Genomic DNA, 24,156 nt, shown 5'->3' on the forward strand with positions numbered 1-24,156 from the left:
GAATCCCGACCTCTGATAAGTAACTTCTAAACTCTCCTAAGAGGTACTCTCCACCACGATCAGACCATAGTGTCTTGATACTTTTACCATTCCCCACATCAGCCTTGTATTCTTTGAACTTATCAAAGCACTCAGACTTGCGGCGCATCAAGTAAATGTACCCGTATCTCGAATAGTCATCTATAAAAGAGATGAAATATTTGAAACCACCTCTTTCATGGATAGTCATAGGTCCACACAAATCAGAATGAACCAATTCCAACATATTTTTGGCTTTATACCCCTTAACCTTAAAAGGTCTCTTGGTCATTTTTCCTTCCAAGCAAGACTCGCGGGTTGGAAAGTTTTCCACCACCAATGAACCCAAAAGTCCATCGGCTATTAACCTTTGAATCCTACTCAAGTTAATATGACCTAGCCTTAGATGCCAAAGATATATTTGGTTCATTTTCGAAGGTTGCTTTCTCTTATTAGAATTAGAAAATGTGTTATTAATTTCCTTTTATTGCATCATAGGAGTTATTGGATTTAGAGTTTTCAAATTGCCAACCAATGTACCAGAACAGATAATCTTCCTATTTTTCTTGACAACCACTTTGTCATAAAAAAAATAGAATATCTATCCTTAAAAAATTTAGAAACTGAAATCAAGTTCTTTCTAAAACTTGGTACATAAAGATAATTTCTTAAAATCAATATTTTATTCCTAAATAAACATCTCCCACTACAACGGTCGCCACTTTCGTAGCATTGCCCATGTAGACGGTGATTTCCCCTTCATGTAGTTGTCGGGTTTCCTGGAACCCCTGTAATGAATTACAGACATGATCAGTGGCTCCCGTATCTACACACCAGGTACCGATAAATAACACCACTAAACATGTTTCAACAACTAATGAATAGAATACACATTTATTGTTCTCAATATTGTGAGGGCAGTCTACTTTTTGTTTCCAATTAATATAATTGGGACTTGTAAGTGTATTCTCTAATATAACAGCTAGGGGATTGAAAACTATTTGAAATCCTAAGAATCACAAAATATTTGATCCAGACCTTAAAATAATATTGATTCCTCAATATCATTTAAATTTACCAACACCTCAAAACACCGTGAATTTTGTATGCCACGTTAGTGTTGATATACACAAATTTAAACATTAATTTTATTATCTTGTCAACCTAACTTTATGATAAATAAAATTAATAGTTGATCTATCTTCGATCAAATATTTGGTCAAAACTTTAGAATTTAAAATAATATTGATTCCTCAAACAATATCATTTAAATTCACCAACACCTCAAACACCGTGAATTTTGTATACCATGATAGTGTAGACGTATACAAATTCAAACATTTGTAAGAGGAGAGTTTTACCCATTAATTATCTTGTCAACCTAAAATTACCTCAAACACCGTGAATTTTGTATGCCACAATGGTGTGGACGTATACAAATTCGATCATTTGTAAGAAGAGGGTTTTCCCATTAATTTTATTTTGTCAACCTAACTTTATGTCAAATAAAATTACCTCAAACACCATGAATTTTGTATGTCACGATAGTGTGGACGTATACAAATTCAATAATTTATAAGAGGGGGGTTTTCCTAGCTTTATGACAAATTAATAGTTGGTCTTTCTTCGGTCACACAAATAATAACAGTGACTCCGATGGGGATGATACTATTAAATGTGCCAAAGTGTATACCATTACTTGATACTAAGTCCACTAAATAGGATTGTGCCCCTTCAGATGGAGAAGATCATACACATCCTAAATAATTTCCTATAATCATCCATTAAGGAAGTTTGATCTAGTGATCTGCAAACAAACTCATTCGATGTGGAGGAAGGCACTCAGAGCCAACGCACAATATTGAATGTATCACTTACATAAACCAGTAATGGAGACCGTGGAATTTAATTAAATTCCTCTCTCACTTAGTTATTTAGAACGAGGAATTTTAACATGCACACAAGCACACAAACACAAGCACACACAGCATAAAAGGCAATAAATAAGAAAAAAAATTCAACTATTATGGCCTTTATCCATAGTTGTCCTCCGTGTGCCACGAACCCTAGCAGTCATCAAAACTAGCCGCCAACCCTAGGGCTCATGTCGTCGCGTCCATCGAGCTTCCTTTTCTGCTGCGCCTCTGGTCCTCAAATAGCACCACGCCTCGCAAGGATACGATCCGCGATAAAAATAAAATTTTACATATATCGTTCCTATATTTCACAAAGGAATGTACATAAAGTCTAGATCAAACAAAATGTAAAATCCTAAAACTAATATAGCTCCTGCTGTATTTAATAAATTAAATACAATCATGCACACACATAAAATGCCCTCAACATGTCTTAGGGTCCAATCACACACAATCACAATAGGCCATAATAGTTGGAGCCTGCAACCACAGAGTTAATCTATTTGCATATCCTACTATTATCCTGCCTAAAATATGTATGACATGTGCATAATTAAACTAAAAATCGAACACACAGAGGCTAAAAACCTTGCTCTGATACCAATTGTTGGTTGTTACTCGGAATACCATCCTAGTTCCCCTGTACAAAAATTTGTACAAGCATAGAACTATCCTAGCTACTCATGTGCTCTACTGAAGTTAAATTTGGATTGCAAATGATGCTTAACATTATTAATCCAAATTATCCTTCAGAAGTTAAACTTGGATTGGAAACGATACTTAACATTTTTACTCCAAGTTTAACTGATGTGATCTTCCTAAGTTAAACTATATTACAGAAATTAATCAAATATCTATTTCAAAGATCGGCTTCCAGGTTAAACATGGCGAGGCACTAGGCCTTCTTGGGTATGGGATCATCCACCACTTCATAGACAAAGCTTTTCAAAGAAATCGGATATTTAACTTCTTACAGTAAACTAGGTTTAACTATAGAGACCAGAATAGAAGCACAATATCGAAACATGAAATTGAACAATAAAATTGATAACATAAACGATAACCTAAAACCGATAACCTCTTGTGTTTGATTTTTCAAGATCTATACAAAAAATGAACTAGTTATGATACGAAAACTAATAACTAGTTATACCTTTTGTAGCTTATAGACGTCTAGTTCTTTTGCTGTATTCCTCTCATTCTCTTGGACGTCGTGTGGGTGACGATCTTCCAACATGAAATCCACCCAAACTTCTTTCTTTCCTTCCTAGATTCGGCCACCAACTAACTGTTGGGGTTGCAAGGTTGCAAACATAGTCCCATATTGGAAACACATGGGAAAGATCATAGGTTTATAAGAGAAAAGATATCTCCATTGGCATGAGGCCTTTTGGGGAGAGCCCAAGAGCAAAGTTATGAGGGTCTAGGCCCAAAGTGGACAATATCATGCTATTGTGGAGATATCTAAATTCTTTTCGATCCTACAATTGGTATCAGAGCCCAGACTGCCAGAAGGTTTAACCGCCGACTGTGCACAAGAGCTATGGTCTGATTGAGCCATGTGGGTACAATATTGACCTCGAACAAAGAAAGTAGGGGCTCCTATGTTCAGATCAAGAGGACCAGACACCAGGCAGGAAGTCCTAGTTGCGACTAGGCAATGAAGTCCTAGTAGGTCGGGTGGACCGAGGGGCAGGAAGACCTGGTGGGTCTAGGATCGGACGTGGGAAGCCTATGGTCCTTTGTTTGAGGGGGGGATTGTTGGGGTTGCAAGGTTGCAAACATAGTCCCATATTGGAAACACATGGGAAAAATCATGGGTTTATAAGAGAAAAGATATCTCCATTGGCATGAGGCCTTTTGGGGAGAGCCCAAGAGCAAAGTCATGAGGGTTTAGGCCCAAAGTGGACAATATCATGCTATTGTGGAGATATCTAAATTCTTTTCGATCCTACACTAACCTCCAAGGGATGCTAGACAAGAGAGCTTCCTTCTCTTCTTCTTCTCCTTCAAGCAACCGGCCACCAAGAGAAAGCAATGCTTGATGTCGCCGGCCTCCAAGAGAGAAAACAAAAGGAGAAGAGAAAAGGGCAAGGATCGGCCACCAAAGGATTGGAAGAGAGGAATAAAAGATGTGTTATCTCATGAGGCACCCCTCCATCTCTTTTATAATCCTTGGTCTTGGCAAAAAAAAAGAAAAGTTTTAAACATAATTAAAACTTCCTTATATTCCTTGCCAATGACTAAAAAGGAAAGTTTTAAAACAAAAAATTAAAACTTTCTTTAATGCTTGTCATGACCGGTCATATACTTGTACTCCAAAATAAGGAAAGTTTTAAACATAAAATTAAACCTTCTTATTTATTTCCTGTAAGAAATTTTAATAAAAATTTCTCTTGTTGGTTATAAAAGAAAAATTTTATAAATTAAAATCTCTCTTTTAAAATATGTGGATGGTTATAAAAAAGTAAAGTTTTATCAAAAATTAAAATATTTCTTTTAACTACAAATAAGGAAAGATATCAAACCTCTTTCTTAATCCTTTGTAGATAGCTATAAAAGGGAATATTTTAAAATTTAAAAATTCTCTTTTAAAACCATGGCTTCCACAAAAGAAAAGATTTTAAAATTTAAAATACCCTTTTAATTTTATGTGGTCGGCCACCTAGCTTGGGCTTCAAGCTTGGCCGGCCACAACTTGGCTCCAATCTTTGGCTTGGCCGACCATAGCTTGGGCTCCAAGCTTGGATTGGCCGGCCACAACAAGATGGGTAAGAAGCTTGACTTTAAGTGGATATAAGACTTTATAAATAAGAGGCTACAACATAGACCGAGAGGTGATTTTGGTCTCCCGATGAGCTTAAGCTTCCCGTGTTCGCCCCGAACACCCAACTCAAGTTCATCAATAATAACTCATACCACTAAAGAGTTATTATTGCACTACCGCACTAATCCCATATTACAATATGGGGTCCTTCATATCATGAGTGCGTTAGTCTCCCTATGTTTAAGATATCGAATGTCCACTAATTAAATAAGTTACTGACAACTCACTTAATTAATATTTAGCTCCAAGAATAATACCACTTAACCTTATTGTCATGTCGGACTAAGTCCACCTGCAGGGTTTACATGACAATCCTTATGAGCTCCTCAAGGGGACATCATCAACCTAGATTACTAGGACACAATTTCATTCTATAATCAATAACACACCATATAAATAATATCATTTCTCAACTTATCGTGCCTATTGATTTAACGAACTAAATCTCACCCTTTGATAAATTAAAGAAATAAATATTAAGTATACGTGCTTGTTATTATATCATGATTAAGAGTACGCACTTCCATAATAACAGAGGTTTTGTTCTTTTGTATAGTGAGTATAAAAAGAAACTACCTCAAATGGTCCTGCTAAATACACTCATAGTGTACTAGTGTAATTTTATAGTCAAGATAAACTAATACCAAATTACACTGCAACCACTCTAATGGTTTGTCTCATTCCATCTTGGTTGTGAGCTACTATTTATAATTTATAAGGAATTGATAATATGATCTTCTGTGTGTCATCTTACACTATGTTATCTATAATATAAATTAAATGGACAACTACACTTAGCATAAATGTAGACATTTGATCAATGTAATTCTTCTGTGTGCAACATGTGGAGGTCGAGCGGGTGGAATGCCCTGAGCCCCTTAGATGGACTCCAACTAAATTTATTACATATCACAACTCAACGACCCACGATACCCAAGATTATTATCATTACAATCGAGGAAAAATTGTCAGACTGCTAAACAAGGATACCATCAATATTTGTTGTCTCCCAACCGTCGATAGTATCACCGGCCGAACGGTCGACATAGGAAAGAATATCAAGGAGTTGATCGACATCAAAGGACGTCTCAGCGGCAAGAGTTGATCGACATCAAACTAATATATATTTGAAATGCAATATTACAATATTTTCCTAAAAGCTCAGGCAGTAGAGCCTTTGGATTACACACTCAACTCAAGATACATGGGAATATAATTTCTATTCCAGTCACTGAATATTTATTTTTATTTCATCACCAGCATATCATTGTATATAAAAACAGATTTATTTATTTACAATTGTCTGGTGGTATTGATTATTAACTTAAATATGGGCAATTTGTTTGGCCAAGTCGTGGCCATTAGGCATGGCAGCAACATAGAGGATAAATCCATCAGTCGGAAGGACGGCTGCCCCACCGGAGCTGAAAATCCGATCGAACAAGAACCCGGCAACGGCTCCAAGAATAAAACCTCCCACAAATCCTCCGATTAGTCCGACGGCCGTGACGAACAACGTAGTAGCTGCTTGACCAGTTAACTGAGTCGCTATAGCAACTCCCACAAGCTTTCCCAAAGCTGCTCCACCTGTTTCTGCTGCCAGAACTAAGGCCTCTCTCGTAGCCGTCGTGATTGGGTGGTCCGACGAATACACGTCCCAGATTATCTGTCCCACATCTATCAGGAACATGGCTGCCGAACCATAATTAGGTTTCTTCTCTCGATATGTTATCGACGAAGCCTTCAGTACTGTGTCGTCTCCCTTCCCCTGCTCAGGCAATAACACACTTAGCCGGCCCGATGCCTCAATTATTGCGGCATATACCTCTAGCTTTTGTTCTATTTCCAAGTCCTCAAACCGTCCCGTATACCCAAGCCTACTTTGGTAACTGCATACATACAATAAAAATTAAATTGAATTAAAGATATATATATGTCTAATTAATTAACCTCACCTTCGAACTAGTTCGTCAAAGCCAATGCCGACGTTCCTGAGATATCTTGAGAATTCTGCTGAAGCATGAGAGTTGAGATTCAACCTCATGTAGCTCATGACCAATCGGTCGTGTTCCTGAATGGATTCGGTGAAATCAAGCACAGCATCTCCACTCGAAGTGTCCAACTCCTCCAGCGCTTGGAAGAGTTGCAGTTGGTGATCCGTCATTTTGTCGAGATAGCTCCTTCGCAGCGTGTAGTTCCTGATGAGCTGAAGTGCGTTGTTGAGGCAGTGCTCTGTATAGGCAAGAATCTGTTCGGCGATGGGCCGGCGAACACCGTCGTCCTTGTACCTGATCACTATCGCATTGCAGTTGTCCAGGAGTGTGTTAACGGTTGTCATGTTATTGTTGCTCATCCTCAGGTATTCGAGTTGGTCCCCTAAGTTTTGGAAAGTTATGTGGTATAAGTTGTTAACTTCGTGGTTGCGAATCAGCTGGGCGAGCTGCCGGAGCCTCTCATCTTTCAGGAAAACAATAACTGCAGAGGAGGCAATTATAATATTAATATATATAGAAGCAAATTAAATACTCTCACTATCTCTTCTAAACTTTGTACCCCTCTCTTTCTCGATACCAAATTGCAAGAAGCTGAAGCTATATTTATAGGCCAAATATGCCGACATGCCATCATCCCATGTGGTAATCATTTGACAATGATATCCCCTCGGATGACTCTAGTGGTTAGCGCATGAAGTATTATCACAATGAGATTTAGGGTTCGAATTTTGATAAAGACGAGGTAAATATCTCTTTTATGTGCTAGTCACTATTTCAAAAACTAGTAGCCGTCCATAATTTATCTCCTCCGTATTGACTTAAGACAAATTGACGGAAACACTAGGAACAAACATATTCATCTTTTTTGCAACAATGCCACCATCATTAGGCAATGACAGGACACGTCATTGCCACATACATCGGATATTTTGAATAATATGGCGTGCCACGGAATAGAGAGGAATTCCCAACGGATTCCATACAAGTCATTTTTTAATTCACCGCCACAAGTATTGTTCTCATGCAAAATGAAGCGCCATTCTAGAGCAGTGGATCCTGTCCGTTGGATTACATCTAATGGCTTCTCTTCGTTCCCTCTTATTCACGGCCTTAAGCTGGGGCTATGGTAGAGCAGTAAAGACACTCCGTTATCTCCTAATTAAGTATTTACGATTCGATTCTCAACTACGATATATTTATAATAATTTTTTCTCTAAATAAGACTTACAACTAAGAGATACTAGATTTCTAGGTCATCCGCTATATGTGCTTCTCGATTTATCTTGATAACCGATAAAAAACTTCCATAGAATTAAATTAATCATGCTAGACTCGTGTGTTACCCAGTCTAATTAATCATTTGTCTTTTTTTATTCGCGGCATTGCACTTTTATTTTGTTTCTTTCCATTATTGTTTTCCATTTCAATTATTTCAGAAACTGGTGCTCCATTTAAATTATATATTTATCAGCCTATGGTCCGATCCTAGGTAACTTGTCACGTATCATAATTACTTGAGCATAAAATTAGGTTTGTTTAGCTTTCAGCTAGCCTACGATTCCTCTATAATTAATGATAGTCCCCGGGGGTATGGTACCATGATAAAATATTTAAGTTATTATTTTAGTATTCACAATTGGATTTTTCAGGTATGACATATTTATAGGAATTTTTTCTCCAAATATAGAACGTAACCAAAAGATACTGAACTTCTGGGCTGATCACCATATGCGCTTCTCGATTTATCTGATGGTCGATGAAAAATTTTTATAGGACCAGATCAATCATCGAACCAATTATCTCAGGATAGTTAACTGAATTTATAATTATAATTAATAATAAAAACATTATACTTTTGGATAATATAATATATAAGAAAATTAGCCAGTTTTTACTTCGATGGCTAAGTTTTGGATTCAAATCACGCAAGATCCTTTTTTATATATCAATATGGGGTTTTATTAGCCTTATCTTGTGAATTGCCTATATATATAGTGACAACTCATCTTTTCATTCATCAGTCTCCTTATCTACGCATTAACCAGCCACAAGAGCCATAAACATGATCTCTCTGTTATAAATTAATTAAAATATATGGTCTGGTCTTTAATTGAAAACTTTGTCATATTTTTGCTTCCTTTCGTTTATTATTTCAATTATTTTTGGAGAAGTTATTGTCACGTTATTGTCCCATTTCAATTATTTATCAGTCCAATTTCAATTATTTTCGGAGAATTTATTGTATTATCTATGAGTAAGTGGTCCCTCCATGTCAATTTCAATTATTTTCGGAGAAGATATTGTATTATTATCAGTAAGTGGTCCCTCCATTTCAATTTCGATTATTTTCGGAGAAGTTATTTGTCACGTTTTTTTTCCCATTTCAATTAATTATTTATCAGCAAGTGGTCCCTCCATTTCATTTATTTCCGGAGAAGCTATTGTCACGTTGTTTTTCACATTTTAATTATTTCCATTTCAATTATTTTCGGAGAGGTTATTGTCACGTTACGTTGTTTTTCCCATTTCAATTATTTTTAGAAAGTTATTGTCACGTTAGTTTAACAATAATTAATTGAGCATCTAATTCCTCTATAAATACACACAATCCATGCATGCAGAGCAACCCAAAAACAATAACATAAAACAAACATTTTCGATCTCTTGTCAAGATACAGAATTAAGCATGGCGACCAACGTGTTTGGGAATCCAGTGACGGACGACACGGTGAGACTAGTTTTTCCCAATATCACTGTAATCACAGCCCGAGACAGAGCCGGAGTGGCTTTGCAGTATATGAACGCAGACGAGAAAGCGACGAACGTGAGTCGGTTTGTGCACAACCTGAAGGAGGCTTACGGCACTGGAACCTCGACACTCTGCATGATTTACAATGCCACCGGAGGAAACCTATCATTCGTTCTCAATCACACTTGGGAAGGTGCTGTTTGGCAATCTCCTTACCCTCAAATCATTTAAAATGGGCAATGGGCTGGATTTCTTCACGTCCGTGATAGGCTCATCGGTCCTTCCAAAGAAGCTATCGTGTATAGAGGGGAGAACAATGATGGAGCCGGCCGTGATTGGATGCTGGCTTGGAACACATCCCGCATGAATTATCAGAATCGCGTGAGTATATATATATATATATATATATATATATATATATATATATATATATAAGCGATAAATTTTCAACTAATTAAGATTAATATTGATTCTTAATGTTCGTTAATGCAGGTGTACGCTGAAATCCATACGGCCGGTGGTTTTGGTTCGGCGAACTGGAACGCCATTGATAGTAAGATGGATAGTCAAACGAATAATTACTCTACCACCGCGCTCGGAGGCTTCGCCAGTGCGTCGATTGGCGCAGGCAGTTCACCGGAATTTGTTGGAATCTTGTCCCTGGAAGGTTTGGGATCCAATTTTATGGCGATGGCCAGTGATGTTAGCGTCGTCTCGCAGTCGCTTGATTCCAAGTATGTGGATGATGTTGATGAAGCCGATGAGGAAGCTCCTGCTGAATAATGAAGCTGGCTGGCTGGCTGGCTGGCTGGCTGATTAGAACCACTACTATATATATGCCTAAGAAAATAAGAATAAGAATAATAATCATAAAGCACTCGAGCAGTACTGTTAATTAATTAATTAATTATGTGTGCATGTTGTGTTTGGAAGGAGATGATAGTGTGGTGTGTATCCGAATAATTAACATGCTTCTTCTTGTTGCATGTGCCTTAGACCCGTGTTGACCTTGGACGGGTTGACGAGAGTACTGAGACGAATGTATTCGTCTTTTTGCCAACATGTACCTTAGATCCATGAATTTAAAGTCATGAGTGTTACCTGTTAACTTAATTCATGGTTTTTTTATTTGAAAAATAAAATTGGACATAAACAAACTCCATGAATAAGATTAGTGAATTAGAAGAAAAAAAATTACATATATATATATATATATATACATTTTTGATATCCTGCGCGCCCGCACAATGTGTGACTGTGTGCGCGCGCAGGATATCACTGATTTTAGTTTTTTTAAAAAAAAAATTTGAATTAAAAAAATAATTAAAATATTTTTTTAAAATTTTTTTTCTAGGGTTCAGGCTTTGGGTTATAGTATCAAAGCTATTTAGGGTTCAGGCTTTGGGTTATAGTATCAAAATTATTTTTTTTAGATTTTACCTCTAGGGTTCAGGCTTTGGGTTATAGTATCAAAACTATTTTTTTTTTAGATTTTACCTCTAGGGTTCAGACTTTGGGTTATAGTATCAAAGCTATTTAGGGTTTAGACTTTGTGTTATAGTATCAAAACTTTTTTTTTTTAGATTTTAACTTTAGGGTTCGCGCTTTGGGTTATAGTATCAAAGCTATTTGTTTTTTTTAGATTTTACCTCTAGGGTTCAGGCTTTGGGTTATAGTATCAAAGCTATTTTTTTTTTTAGATTTTACCTTTAGGATTCAGACTTCCCAATTAGGTTATAGTGTTTGGTTTAAAAAAAAATAAATTAAATTAATTTAAGTATTTATTGAGTATTGTAATATGTTGAGGGGATATATTAATATATTAAAAATTTATATAAGGAAATATTAATTTTTTTAATTTAAAATATTAAAAAAATAAAAAAATTAAAAAAAATGGCTATTAATTGATCTCCTGCGCGATGCGCAATTTCTTAATTGTAAGTTTTTTGATGTTTTTTTATTTTTGTTACTCAGTTTTAACGTTGGCGAGACCAGATTTTTGTGCGATTAACTTCAATATATATATTTTTTCTTGTATCAAAGTCCTTCAATATATTTTGAAAAGTAAGGTCCGATTTTTTACAATAATTTTTCTAAAACATATTGTGTTGAACATTTATTGAAACATTTATTAATTTACTAAATTGGTATTTTCTTAATTCAAATAATGGGTAGTTTAAAAAATTATGATAGGATAATTTTGAAATACAGGTAACTTTGTCTTAATTATTTTGTAGCTAGATCATTTGTTTATTGGTTATTTGACACTGATTTTGTTATTCTTTGTAGTTTAAAGTAAAGAAAAGCTCCTTCTATTGATCCTTAGAGAAACTAAGAAGCTTGAGTTGCACCCCGGACTATGATATTTATACTTCTTTGATAAAAAGAAGTTATCTTTATTGTTTAATTATTGATGAACTATATACAACTATTTTATTTAACTATTTGTTGGACCAAACCTCTGAATTTTTGTATTTATTTACAGGTAACATTGGAGATGATTCATTCTTTAGTTTGAACTATATTATAACGGAAAAATGAAGGGCACAAGTGCATTGAAAGAATATGTTGGGGGAAACATTGAATATTATGACTGGATGGATGCAAATAAACTGAAAATACTTCATTTGTATTTATTTGTCAAGGAATTATGTTTCAAAGAGATAGAGGTTCCTCTATTTTGGCACAAAATAGGGCCTAATTCGAGCAAGGATAGATATTTGGGGAATGATGCAAATGTATCGACAATTAAAGATAACATCCCAATTAACCAAAGTGGAGATATATATAGCATATGAATGTGATGATGAGATTGCTAGCAATGGTGAAACATGTTCAGAAAAGGAAGGAAGTGGATTAGAGGATAATGATGATTATGAGAAAGAAGAAGAGTTTCATGATAGTGACTATGAGTTTGAGGAAGATGATAGGACTTTTGATAGTCATGTCGATCATGACGTGGGAATGTTGAATGATATGGTGATGGTTGATTATCAATGAATTCCTAAGAAGGTTTTAGCTGAGATGCAGAATGAAGAAGGTGATCATAATTTTGTTGATAGTAATGACTTATACAGTAATTTGGATTCTGATGATGGTGATATTAATCCCAGAAATTTTCACTGTTCGAACCAATCAAGGATGCAAGAACCCTAACTTGAAAGTTGGAATGACTTTTAGCTCAAAAAATGAGGCTAAATTTTCAATTGAAAGTCATTGCATTAGACAGGGAAAGACTGTTAAGTTTGTTAAAGTTGATAAGAAGAGGCTTAGGGGTCGGTGCAAGATGAAGGTTGTGATTGGATGATTCATGTGTCACCAATGGGTCGTGATAGTTGTTGGCAGATAAAGACTTTCAAATCAGAACACAAAGGATGATTTTGGCACAGTGAGAATAGAGCCACTAGTTTGAGTTGGCTAGGAAAAACTTTTCTCAAAAAGTTTAAATTGAACTCCAAGTTAGGCATTATAGCATTCCAAGACGAGCTTCACAGCAGCTTGAAATTAAGTATTTCGAGGAAGAAATCTTATATGTTCAAGATTCGTTTCTAAAGGCATCGGTATTGTTTAAATTTCCAAAAATTACGTGTTCTAAATTGTAATTTGCTTTTTGTAACTTTGCGATTAACTAGTGATTGCCCAATGAAAGTATTCTCACATGCGGGCCTCGGAGTAGGAGTCGCCACAGGTTCCGAACCAAGTAAAACAGGATTCGTTAGCATTGTTTCTTTCTGTCTTTATTTCGCTGTGTTTGTCTCTCAAAAGTTTTTAAATGAACGTGTAAACCACGAGCGCTATTCACCCCCTATAGTACAACGATTCTATAGTTTAATTGTAATTAGGCCATTTTAATATGCCTATCAAAGTTTGGTACTCACTACTACCTTGATCAATTGTAGTTAGGTTTTACCAAAGTAAAGTGACTTAATTTATCTTGGTAGAGTGAGACAAGACAAATGTGATGCCCGACTATTGGACTTTGGGTGCGACTTTACGAAGTTACCTCAATTGGATTAAGAAATTGGAGGTATATCCCATACGATATAATTCAATTATACTAGTTTCGGACGATTAGTCAAAGCTAACTCAAGATGAGTTATAGTATAAATTTCATGAGATGAGAAAAACAAATAAATTGCTTTGTTCACCTAACTCTACAAGAGTTACATATGATATAATTAGTAAACGTTATCTACCTAAATTATACAAGTCTTGGGTGATTAGCCAAAGCTAACTTAGGATGAGGTATAATATAGACCTTGTCCAATTGGTATACATTACCTACCTAAATTATATAAGTCTTGGACGATTAGCTAAAGCTAATTCAAGATGCACTACAAGAAAAAAGCTAATAGACAACGCTTTTAAAACGTTGTCTTTGTGCCTGAAAAAGCGTTGTTAAAGGTACTGTTGTTAAAAGTCTGCTCAACGATAACGCTTTTAAAGCGTTGTCGTTTGTAGCGAAGACAACGCTTTAAAAGCGTTGTGTATTTTTTGCAAAAATATCATCTTTACAACGCTTTAAAAGCGTTGTTGTTTTTGGCAAAGACAACACTTGTGCAACGCTTTAAAAGTGTTGTCTTTTTAAAATAAAAATTAAAAAAAAATCTATTTACAAAATCATTTTTTTTATATTTACAAAACTATTAATTTTCGTTTACCATGTCTAGATTTGAATTTGACATATAAAATAACATTAATTAGCTCAACTAATGATTTCAAACTCGTACCAAAACAATATAATTCAATTACAAAGTATTAGTATTTACAGGAGAATTCAACTATACACAAAAGACTAAATAGTTCTGTTTCAAAGTAGATAGTGACATTCGAATTTAAAACAAAAAAAAGCACAAAATAGCTAGTCGGCCTCAAAGACAACGATCTGCATGCTTACTTCTACTAGATATACTGATCAAAAAGGATTGTTGGCTTGAGACTTGGACAAAACACCTACCACTGTGTATCTGCCACAGAAAACAATACCATCAGTATTATGCAAAAGAAATTTTCACTCTTAAAGTTGAAAACAAATGTCACAGTTCACACCATACAGCAATGAGAAAATTTGGATTGAGAAAGACAGAAGAAAGAAATGGATCTTTGGCAGGTAAATTAGTGAGCAAGAAAAAAGACAACCAAAGCCACACATGATTCTATACATAGAACCTAGAATGATATCTTGGATTGGTTTTATATTTTATTGGCTACATTTCTTTAACAGACATATTAATACTATAAATCACATAGATATATTCTTCTCGCATTACTGAAATTCTTTCTCATTATCAAATGTTTGACAAGATAATAAGTAGTCCTCATCTATTGAAAAAGCAACAGTAAGATACATCTACAGATTATATTATTTAAAAATAATGAACATCCCCTTCAATCAGTAACACAACACTACCACCAGTAACGCAACACTACATAAGCTAGCAGAAACAAGGAAAATTACCAGCAATAAGAGTGCGATATTTGCTGGTAGATCCACCACAGTCCCCTGTCACAAACTTTGTAGGATTGCACTTTTGATTGGAATTGGACACTGAAACAGTAGAATTCATCCATGTTTACACTCGGAAAATAAAAAAGAAAGATATAATCATGATGTTAGTCCTAATTCTTCTTTGTGTCACGGACTCACGATCAAAATTTGATCTTAGTTCTTAGTTATTACAACAAATTTGCTGCAAATGGTTAAATAAAGCATGAACAACTATCAATTGAAATTGCTGAATCAAAATGGAGACATCAGTTCCCACGACCTCAAGTATGTAGTTTTCTGCCTGGAAAGGTTATTGAAGCAAATAAACACCTCTGCTTAGTGCATAGCAAATGCTTATTGAAGGCATTTTGGCAATCACAGAAGTTGAGATGGGAGAAGATTGATTAACAATGCAAAGTCCGATCAGCAAAAGCTATTAGTAGAATTGTAAAATACTGACATGCATACACACACACACAAACATGTTTTGGAGCAAGTATAATCCATGATTTTTTTTTTGTTCCTTTTTGTTTATACTTGAAGACTTTCCTCGACTCCTGAACAGATGATGACTAAAAGTGAGCCAAATAGAAATTAAAATGCAAATTTAAAGCAATCAGATGCGAGAACAGAAGAAGGATCATGCGAGAACAGAAGAAGGTTCATATTGTAGAGAAAATGGAGAGAAGAGAAGAAAGAACCACCTCGTTTTTGAGCCCAAGAAGGTTCATATTGTAGAGAAAATGGCTCCAACCTCACCTTCTGTTTTTGAGCTCACACCCACCGTTTGGTTTCTAGGGTTCCATGAAAGCCCCAAATTTCCATTCTCTACCAAGAAAGTTGGTAACGATCTAGAGCCAAAATCTTCAGTCAAGAGCTTGACAATAGGGTTCTCGAGCTTGGATTTAGAGGAAGCCAGCTACCGATCATGCAGCTTTCATTTTCCATCTCAACCATTATCTATTCAGCTTTCATCCTGATTCAGCTGAAACTGGGGCGACGAGGAGGTACTGCACGACCACCTGGAGGTGCGAGGCCCTCGGCGGTCTGGAGGGCGATGACGAGGCGGCGGCGATGGCAGAGGAGGGAGGAAGGAGGAGTAGGAAGAGGCAACAGCAACAACCCTTGAAGGAGGCGGCGGAGGAAGAGGAGGAAGGGGTGGCGATGGGCGTGCCGAGGTAGTGGCGCTGCCTCCGAGGGTCGGGCGGAGGGTGTGGGCGCTGGTGGTGGCAGCCGTTGGGAAGGTTGTTGGGCGTCGTCATCGCCGGCGAAATTCACCAACGCACTTCCCGATTCCTGAGAGGGGTCTGAGCGGCAGTGAAGAGAAGAAAGAGCTGCTGGCTAGTGGTGAGGAAGAAGAGACGACTGGCGGTGGGAGGTCGCGTGCCCTAGCCGCGCGAGAGGAGATGTCGCGAACAGAAAGGCACTGTGTCGTCGCATGGGGAAAAGGAAACGAAGTTTTCTCCTCCTTTAATCTGGGCCGTCCATATTGTGATGAAGATGGATGAAGATCCAACCGTCAGATCTTGAGATAAGCGGTCTAGATCACTTAAGATTGAGATGATAACTTGATAATAGACAACGCTTTTTAAAAATCGTTGTCGTAGACACTAAAAAAAATGACTAATAGACAACGCTTTTTAAGAAGCGTTGTCTTTGACCCATAAAAATCACTAATTGACAACGGTTTTTAGAAAAGCGTTGTCTATTAATAAGAAAATAATGAAATAGACAACGCTTTTCATTAAAAGCGTTGTAAAAAAAAAAAAGACAACGTTTTTTAAAAAAAACGTTGTCGTTTAAGTATTGTAGAATCCCAATTTTCTTGTAGTGATGAGGTATAATATGGATCTTGTCTCACTTGAATGTCTTTGCTTTGGGTTTGGAGCTAGTAGTGACTTGTGTTGGTGCAACCTTAGGTCAAGGTTGACCTGGTTGACCCGACTCGAGTTGACCTGACTCGAGTTGTATTTTGATGTTTGACAAGAACAAAAGAGTTGTATTTTGATGGGAGATTGTTGGTGCAACCTTAGGTCAAGGTTGACCTGGTTGACCTGACTCGAATTGACCTGACTCAAGTTGTATCTTGATGTTTGACAAGAACAGAAACTTGGGAGGTTGTGGGTGCAACCCTTGGTCAAGGTTGACCTGGTTGACCCGAGGTGAGTTGACCTGACTCGGAAAAGTCCAAGCAGGGAGCTTGGCACGGGAAAAGTCCAAGCAGGGAGCTTGGCACGGGAAAAGTCCAAGCAGAGAGCTTGGCACGGGAGAAAGTCCAAGTATGGAGACTTGGCACGGAGAAGTCCAAGTATGGGAACTTGGCAAGTGGAAGTCGGAGAGGGCTCGGTAGCTCGTTCTCCGGACTAGGTCAGAGAGGGCTCGGTAGCTCGTGTAAGACCGATAGGTTCGATAGAGGGGGGGTGAATATCGATTCGAAAATATCGAGTATAAGCGCAGCGGAAAAGAAAAGTAGACACAGTTGTTTTTACTTCGTTCGGAGCCTGTGACGACTCCTACTCGAAGGCCCGTGGTCCTTGACCACTTTCGTTGGGCAATCACTAGCAATTCGAATATAATTACAAAATGAGTACAAGGAATGCTAATGAAACAAAGTAATACCGACAAGGAAATTAACCAAAAAGACGAAGAAGCACTTTGTCGGAGCTTTGTTAGCGTCGCAGGAACGTGGAGCAGCAGGACCAGCAGTCGAAGAGTTCTCAGTAATGATGATTTTGAAGCTCCTGCCTGGGGCTTCTTTTATATGCTGTCCCGGGCGCCTGGATCCCTTCCGGGCGCCTGGAACGTGACGTAGCTGCACAAACCATGATGCTCCACGTGGCGACGACTCGGCTGGATGAAATTTGCCTTCCGGGCGCCCGGACCCCTCTTCTCCAGAAAGTCCTCCTGCAAGAAAAGGTTAGTCCGAGGCAAATGTACCCTGCAGCAAAGAATGTTAGCACAGTTTTATAGATGAGCAAAGTATGACTTAGATTCCGTCTTTCCGAGACCGGAATCTAGTCACGATCTCGACTCAGATATCCTAAATGGATCTAAGCGGATCGACGCCTAATGTTCCCTACCCGGAAACGCGTCCTAGTCACTCCCCTCCGGTGACTTACCTCACTTACCGCCAGACGTCCGGTCAGCCCGTTGACCTGTCTTCGCCCAGCGTCCGGTCAGCCCGTCGACCGCTTGGACTTCTCGCCACCTATCCGGTCAGCCCGTCGACCTAGTGGACTTCTCGCCAACCGGTCAGCCCGTCAACCTAGCTGGACTTCTCGCCAAGCGTCCGGTCAGCCCGTCGACCCGCTTGGACTTCTCGCCAGCTATCCGGTCAACCCGTCGACCTAGCTGGACTTTTCCTGCACACTTGATAAAAGTGTCAGACAACAACAAACCTAACTTAACCTGATTTGTCATTCATCAAAACCTGAGTTAGACCGTTAGTGCTAACCGCACCAACAATCTCCCCCTTTTTGATGGAATGACAACCTGGTTAAGTTAGTGATAAAAAATATGCAAGAATCAAGCATGATTTTTAAGGTTTAAGTTAGTTTTTCAAGTTTGCATTAAGTTGCTCTAACTTAACCAACCTAACCCTCCCCCTTTGGCATTCATCAAAAAACAAGGGTAAAGATACACAGTGAGAAATACCGAAAACAATAATACCTTGAACAATAACTGTGTTTTTAAATCCAAGAGAAGATCAAATTGACTTGGGGGAGTATAAAGTTTTGAAATTTTGTTTAAAGCATTAGCTTTTAGTTTTTTAAAAAATGCTAAGTTTAGATAGGTTAATTTTCAAACATACGTCTATAAGGTCCAAAACAAGTTTCAACTTTGAAATGCTACTTAAACATAAGTTTTCAAAACCAAAATTCCAAAACTAAGTTTGAAAAGTCTAGTTTTCAAAACTGATTGAAATTTATTTTTCAACACTAAGTGTACAAGATTCAATTTTCAAAATCAAGGAAAATAATTTTGAGAAGCTTAGTTTGTAAACTAAACTTTGTAAAATTTATCTTTCAAATTAAATTGTCAAAGTTAAGTAAAATCAAATTTTTAAGAAATAGACTCAGGACAATTTTTTTTTTTTTTTAAAGTAAGATTAAGTTTAAATCTTTACTTGAAAAGTTCAGTTTTCAAAGAATAGGTAAAAAGTTTGTGAGATTAAAAATTTCACAATTTTAAACAAATTATTTTTAAACTTTGATTTTAAAAATTAAGTTGAAAATTCAATTTGGAAAACTAAAGTAGTTTATTTCTCCCCCTGAATTTGATATCTAACCAGCTGTCTAACCAATTAGGTACTAACTAACTATTAGAAAATAGTAGCTTTCACTTGGTTAGTCAGATTAAGTTAATTATAATCAGTCAGTGTTTGATTTGACTGATGAACTTTAATCTGATTAATATTTGAATTGTATTTAACGTCCAGACTGATACTGATGCACTGAAATAAGCATCTTAGGTCCAGACAGATGGCCTATGCATCTCACCCCTTTCTATGTTTATCAACCACAAGCAAGGTAAACCTACGGTGTTGGTGAGATGCTCAAGAACTAAACCTATGGGTACATGCTTTCTAAGGATGTAAGACTAGTCTAAGGCCAAAACTGTTTTTGAAAGTCTAAAAATGGAAATTTTGAAATCAAACAAGTTTAGCCTACAAGTTGATAAAATCATTTTTTGAATTTTTTTTTTTTGTTTTTGTTTTTTTTTGTTTTTTAATTTCCTAGTCTATTGAGTAAGAACATATTCAATGTAAGTTTGAAATATCACTAGATAACTCCAAAAATATTTTACAAATAGTGTAGCTACAGAAGTAGGTCATCACTAAAGTTACTGAGATGATGAAGAGGGTGGTCCAGACCCCAAGGATCGAAGAAGTGTCATCAGCTCAGTGTGGCGGGTGTCCCCGGCAGCTCGTAACTCGGCAACCTCTCGCCGCATGTCCCGATGAAAATCGGAGTTCTCCTGCTGGAGACTCGCCATGGCTCTCTCTAGTCCGGTCATACGGTCGGCTAGAGTGCAGGAAGCGTGTCGTGGTGCTCGAGCTGGGGGTGGTGGTGGAGCCGGTGCGGCTTCCTCCGGAAATAGTGCGAGCATGAACTCGTCCATCTGTGCGTCTGGATCGGGCTGGTGCTGTGCCCCCCTCCGCCAAGTCATAGTCCCGTCATCTCTATCTACGTGAATGTCGGCTAAGGAGAAGTTCCGAGAGGATATAACATCGAACTCGGTCATATGGGCAACGTCTCCTCTAGTGACATCAATGTGCAGTGAGGACATATAGGCTGTCAGAATGTGACCAAATGACATATGGACTCGACTGTCAGTCACGTATCCGGCTGCGTAAGTGATGGTGGAGAAGATATGTAGGCTAATGTCAATCTCCAACCTATGAATCAGGGCATAAAGTAGGAATGAATGGAATGGGCGCATCACAGCGATGTCCCGAGTGGTCAGTGGTAAAATACAAAGAACTACAACCCTATAAAGAGCGTAGTCATGGACTCTAAGTTCTACTGACCGAAACTGTGTTACAGTGGGATCTCTCTCTCCCCCAAAAAAATACGAATACATCGTATCGAGAGTAATATGTGAGTAGGGATCGTCGAACGGTAGATCCCTCGGAGGATAGCACAAAAAGGGGCAAGTAGAAGGACGCAACTCTAAAAACTCTCTAATAGTCGTAGGGGAAAATACGATATCAGTGCCTGCTGCCCTAGTGGTATAGGTGAAGTCATCTATTTTTACTAAGTTATTGCAAAATTCGGCACATAGACTTATGTTTATTGGACTGGTACATTCTACAAGGTTCCTTAAATTGTAGTGGCCTATAACCTCTAAGGCAGAGGGACATGACCTTAGGAAGAAGGCTCTATCTATGCAGGTAGTCCTAATGGCCTTATAGATGGTGGACTCAAATTTAATCCTATGTTCGTCTGTGGGAAACCTAGGGTCTGTACTAGCATTGGAGGGTCCAGCACCAGTATTTGTTCGTTTCTTACTGTATATAAAGAATATAAAAAAAATTTAGAAGACAACAAAAAAAATTATTTTAGAGAGGGGAAGAATATTTTACCGAGGAGCCATCGAAAAAATATAGATTTGACGACCTCGGTTGAATCGCAACAGCGTCTTCACCGCACGAAAATTTAATTTAGAGTACTTTCGCACTGAGGTTCAAAGTGAACCTTGGCAAAAGTGAGAATGAGTGGGGCAGAGGTTGGGGGCGCCTGCTGCCCCTTATTTATAGGGCACTCCGGGCGCCCGGGACCCCTTCCGGGCGCCCCCGAGGAGAATACCAGGGGCGCCCGCCCCTGGTTTTTGACCTTTTTTTTTTTTTTTTTTATTATTAAGTAAGATTTTGAAAACTTAAGTTTCAAATTAAATTTTGAGATTAATTTAAGTTTCTTTTAAAATTAATTTTTAAGTTTAAAACTAAAATTTTTGAAATTAATTTTTAAGTTTAAAATTTTGAAATTAATTTTTAGGTTTTAAAATTAAAATTTTGAAATTAATTTTTAAGTTTAAAATTAAAATTTTTGAAATTAATTTTTAAGTTTAAAATTAAAATTTTTGAAATTAATTTTTAAGTTTAAAATTAAAATTTTTGAAATTAATTTTTTAAGTTTAAAATTAAAATTTTTGAAATTAATTTTTAAGTTTAAAATTAAAATAAGCCTAATTTATCTCACCCGATCTATATTATCATTCAGGGAATCCTATGATTTTGTGAGATGAAATTGGTTTGATTATAGACTTTTGGTTTAACTTGTGTTAGATTCAGATTTAGTTTTGGTTTCCACAAATAGGCATTCTTTGGATAAACTTCTAAGCTTGGTGAGTCACAGGGACATCATTAGAAGTAACCAACCTTTCGAAGTTTTCCGAATAGTCCTATCCACGGAACTTAGTACTAAATCTTGGTCTAACTGGTTAGGATTCGTTTAAGGGTAGCTTCGGTCAGTTCCACTTGGCCAAATGCACCAGATCGAAGCCATATCTTTCTAGACATGCGATGCCCAAGCTTCCCTAACGTACTATCATCCAAAAACTTCACCAGTACCATGAGTCAAGTTAACCTCGGTCTCTTTTTAACTAATCCTAATTACCCTGTCGGGTTAGTTTGTTTTGGGTTACCCTGTCGGGTATGTTAGTTTTGGAGGTGCCAGCTATTCTGGAGCCTCCCCCTGAATTATTGCCCACTAATTTAGATTTTGGGTTTGTGTCGATTCTTTTTATAGTTATAATCAATTTGGTGATAGTCTAAATTTTGTTGAGTTTTGAATTTTGATTTCAAGTTAAATTTATTTTTTAGTTTTTGATCTGATTTATTCAAGTTTATATAATGTATTTTATCTTTAGGTATATAGAATTGATTAGGTCCTACTTGCGTGGTTAAGCACGCTTTCGGGACCCAAGCTTGTTTAGTTACTTTGTGTTGGGTTAATAATGATTTAAAGGTTTTGTTTGATTTTGACTTATATCCAAGTCCGGTTTTATTATAGCATGCCTTTTGGTTATTTAGAATTAAATCTAAATTTTTAGATCTTGTTGTGAATTTTTCCAACAATTCTTTTAACTTATTAATTTCACATTTTAAAGATAAATTCTCCTCCTCAAGTGTTCGGTCTTGAGTTGGATTCGAATTTTTTAATTGTTCCTTGAGGTTTTGATTTTCTTCAAGAAGTGATTTATTTTCATTTTCCAATTTAACTAATTTTTTATTTAAACACGAGATAATTCTAAAGAATTTACGATTTAAGTTTAGGTATACCTCTTCGGAACCTTTGGAAACGAGTGCGGACTCGTGGCTTGATTCGGGTTCGGACCCGTCTTCCGATTCCTCTGATTCGTCTTCCGTTTCAGCTTCGCGAGCCATCAGCGCGAGGTGACTTTGGTGCTTTTGCCTTTCTCCCTCCGATTCGTCTGAGGAGGAATCGTCCCATGTTGCTTTGAGGGCTTTCTTCTTTGTTGACTTTGGTTTGTCAAGTTTCAATCTTGGGCATTCGTTCTTGTAGTGCCCCTTTTTGTTACATCCGAAACATGTGACATTTCTTGAGTCGGCTGGCGAACTGATCTTCTGAAGATCCTGTTTGCTGAAGTTTCTCTTTTTCCTGGTGAACATTTTCCTTACCAGGTTCACCAGGTGTTCTTCGTCTTCAGAGTCTTGATCGGAATCTTCTTCAGATTCAGGTTTGTTCTTCTTTTCTTTAGATGAACCTGCGAATAAAGCTACACCTTTCTCAACCCCGGCGTTAGTTTGCTCATGAAGTTCTAATTCACAGAAGAGTTCATCCAATTTTAATTTAGATAAATTTTTTGAAATTTTGTAGGCATCTACAATTGATGCCCACAAATTATTTCGCGGAAAAGCATTTAACGCGTACCTTATTAAGTCTCGGTTCTCCATTTGGTGTCCTATCGCGTGGAGACCGTTGAGGATATCTTTGACCCTCGCGTGGAGCTGACTTGTCGTTTCTCCTTCCTGCATTTTTATATTAAAAATTTTATTTAACAGCAAATCTCTTTTTGTTACCTTCGCGTCGCTTGTTCCTTCGTGCAGCTCGATCAGTTTATCCCAGAGCTCCTTAGCGTTTTCATGCGGTCCGACCCGGTTCAGTTCTTCTCGTGTTACTCCGCAATGTAGAGTGTTGATGGCTTTGTTTTCAATTGATGCCTTTTTCTTTAAATCATTTGTCCATTCTTCAGGTCTATTATTTTCCGGAGTTGTCTACTGGAATTTTATAAGCCTTTGTGACGCTCATCCATTGGTCGTAGTCTGTCTTCATGTAGACCTCCATTCTTCTCTTCCAGTACGAAAAGTCATCCCCGTTGAATAGGGAGGACGAACTGTTGAAGCCTTCTTGTTGAGACATCTTATCCTGCACACACTAAATTAACTGGAAAAGGAAATCCCAAGACTTCGTCTTGGATTAGCACATCGGAAAAAAGAACTCTAAGTGTAAAAATCTTCCAAAAGATAATAATATCAGTTTGGAATTGAAAAATATTTCACCCACTCGATTGGTGGTTGCACCAAATCGAGGCGCCTACTCTGATACCACTTGTAAGACCGATAGGTTCGATAGAGGGGTGAATATCGATTCGAAAATATCGAGTATAAGCGCGGCGGAAAAAATAGACACAGTTGTTTT

General features: G+C 37.3%; 2 protein-coding genes and 1 long non-coding RNA gene across 3 annotated transcripts; 1 reads left to right on the forward strand and 2 right to left on the reverse strand.

Moving 5' to 3' along the window:
- Nucleotides 1-5,868: 5,868 nt before the first annotated feature.
- On the reverse strand, nucleotides 5,869-7,318 carry LOC122032863. Its single transcript, XM_042592176.1, has 2 exons — nucleotides 6,717-7,318; nucleotides 5,869-6,650 (listed from the first exon to the last, which is right to left on the reverse strand). Exons 1-2 carry the CDS (start codon nucleotides 7,112-7,114, stop codon nucleotides 6,086-6,088), a joined length of 963 nt encoding a protein of 320 aa, XP_042448110.1. The 5' UTR covers nucleotides 7,115-7,318; the 3' UTR covers nucleotides 5,869-6,085.
- Nucleotides 7,319-9,709: 2,391 nt separating this feature from the next.
- Nucleotides 9,710-10,617, forward strand: LOC122032291. Its single transcript, XM_042591572.1, has 2 exons — nucleotides 9,710-9,885; nucleotides 9,997-10,617. Exons 1-2 carry the CDS (start codon nucleotides 9,844-9,846, stop codon nucleotides 10,285-10,287), a joined length of 333 nt encoding a protein of 110 aa, XP_042447506.1. The 5' UTR covers nucleotides 9,710-9,843; the 3' UTR covers nucleotides 10,288-10,617.
- A 3,713-nt stretch (nucleotides 10,618-14,330) lies between these two features.
- Nucleotides 14,331-16,011, reverse strand: LOC122032156. Its single transcript, XR_006125974.1, has 3 exons — nucleotides 15,697-16,011; nucleotides 14,963-15,052; nucleotides 14,331-14,471 (listed from the first exon to the last, which is right to left on the reverse strand). It is a non-coding gene; the product is annotated as an uncharacterized LOC122032156 (long non-coding RNA).
- Between the last annotated feature and the right edge of the window lie 8,145 nt (nucleotides 16,012-24,156).

Source organism: Zingiber officinale, chromosome 11A (genome assembly GCF_018446385.1).
Source record: "Zingiber officinale cultivar Zhangliang chromosome 11A, Zo_v1.1, whole genome shotgun sequence".
NCBI classification, from domain to species: domain Eukaryota; kingdom Viridiplantae; phylum Streptophyta; class Magnoliopsida; order Zingiberales; family Zingiberaceae; genus Zingiber; species Zingiber officinale.

What these genes read in the sequence shown, in the direction of transcription:
- LOC122032863 (XM_042592176.1), bottom strand. Translation starts at nt 7,114, where the DNA reads ATGAGCAACAATAACATGACAACCGTTAACACACTCCTGGACAACTGC. An exon ending in TTTGACGAACTAGTTCGAAG is followed by an intron (nt 6,651 to 6,716) that starts GTGAGGTTAATT and finishes GTATGTATGCAG; the next exon opens with TTACCAAAGTAGGCTTGGGT.
- LOC122032291 (XM_042591572.1), top strand. Translation starts at nt 9,844, where the DNA reads ATGCTGGCTTGGAACACATCCCGCATGAATTATCAGAATCGC. An exon ending in GCATGAATTATCAGAATCGC is followed by an intron (nt 9,886 to 9,996) that starts GTGAGTATATAT and finishes TCGTTAATGCAG; the next exon opens with GTGTACGCTGAAATCCATAC.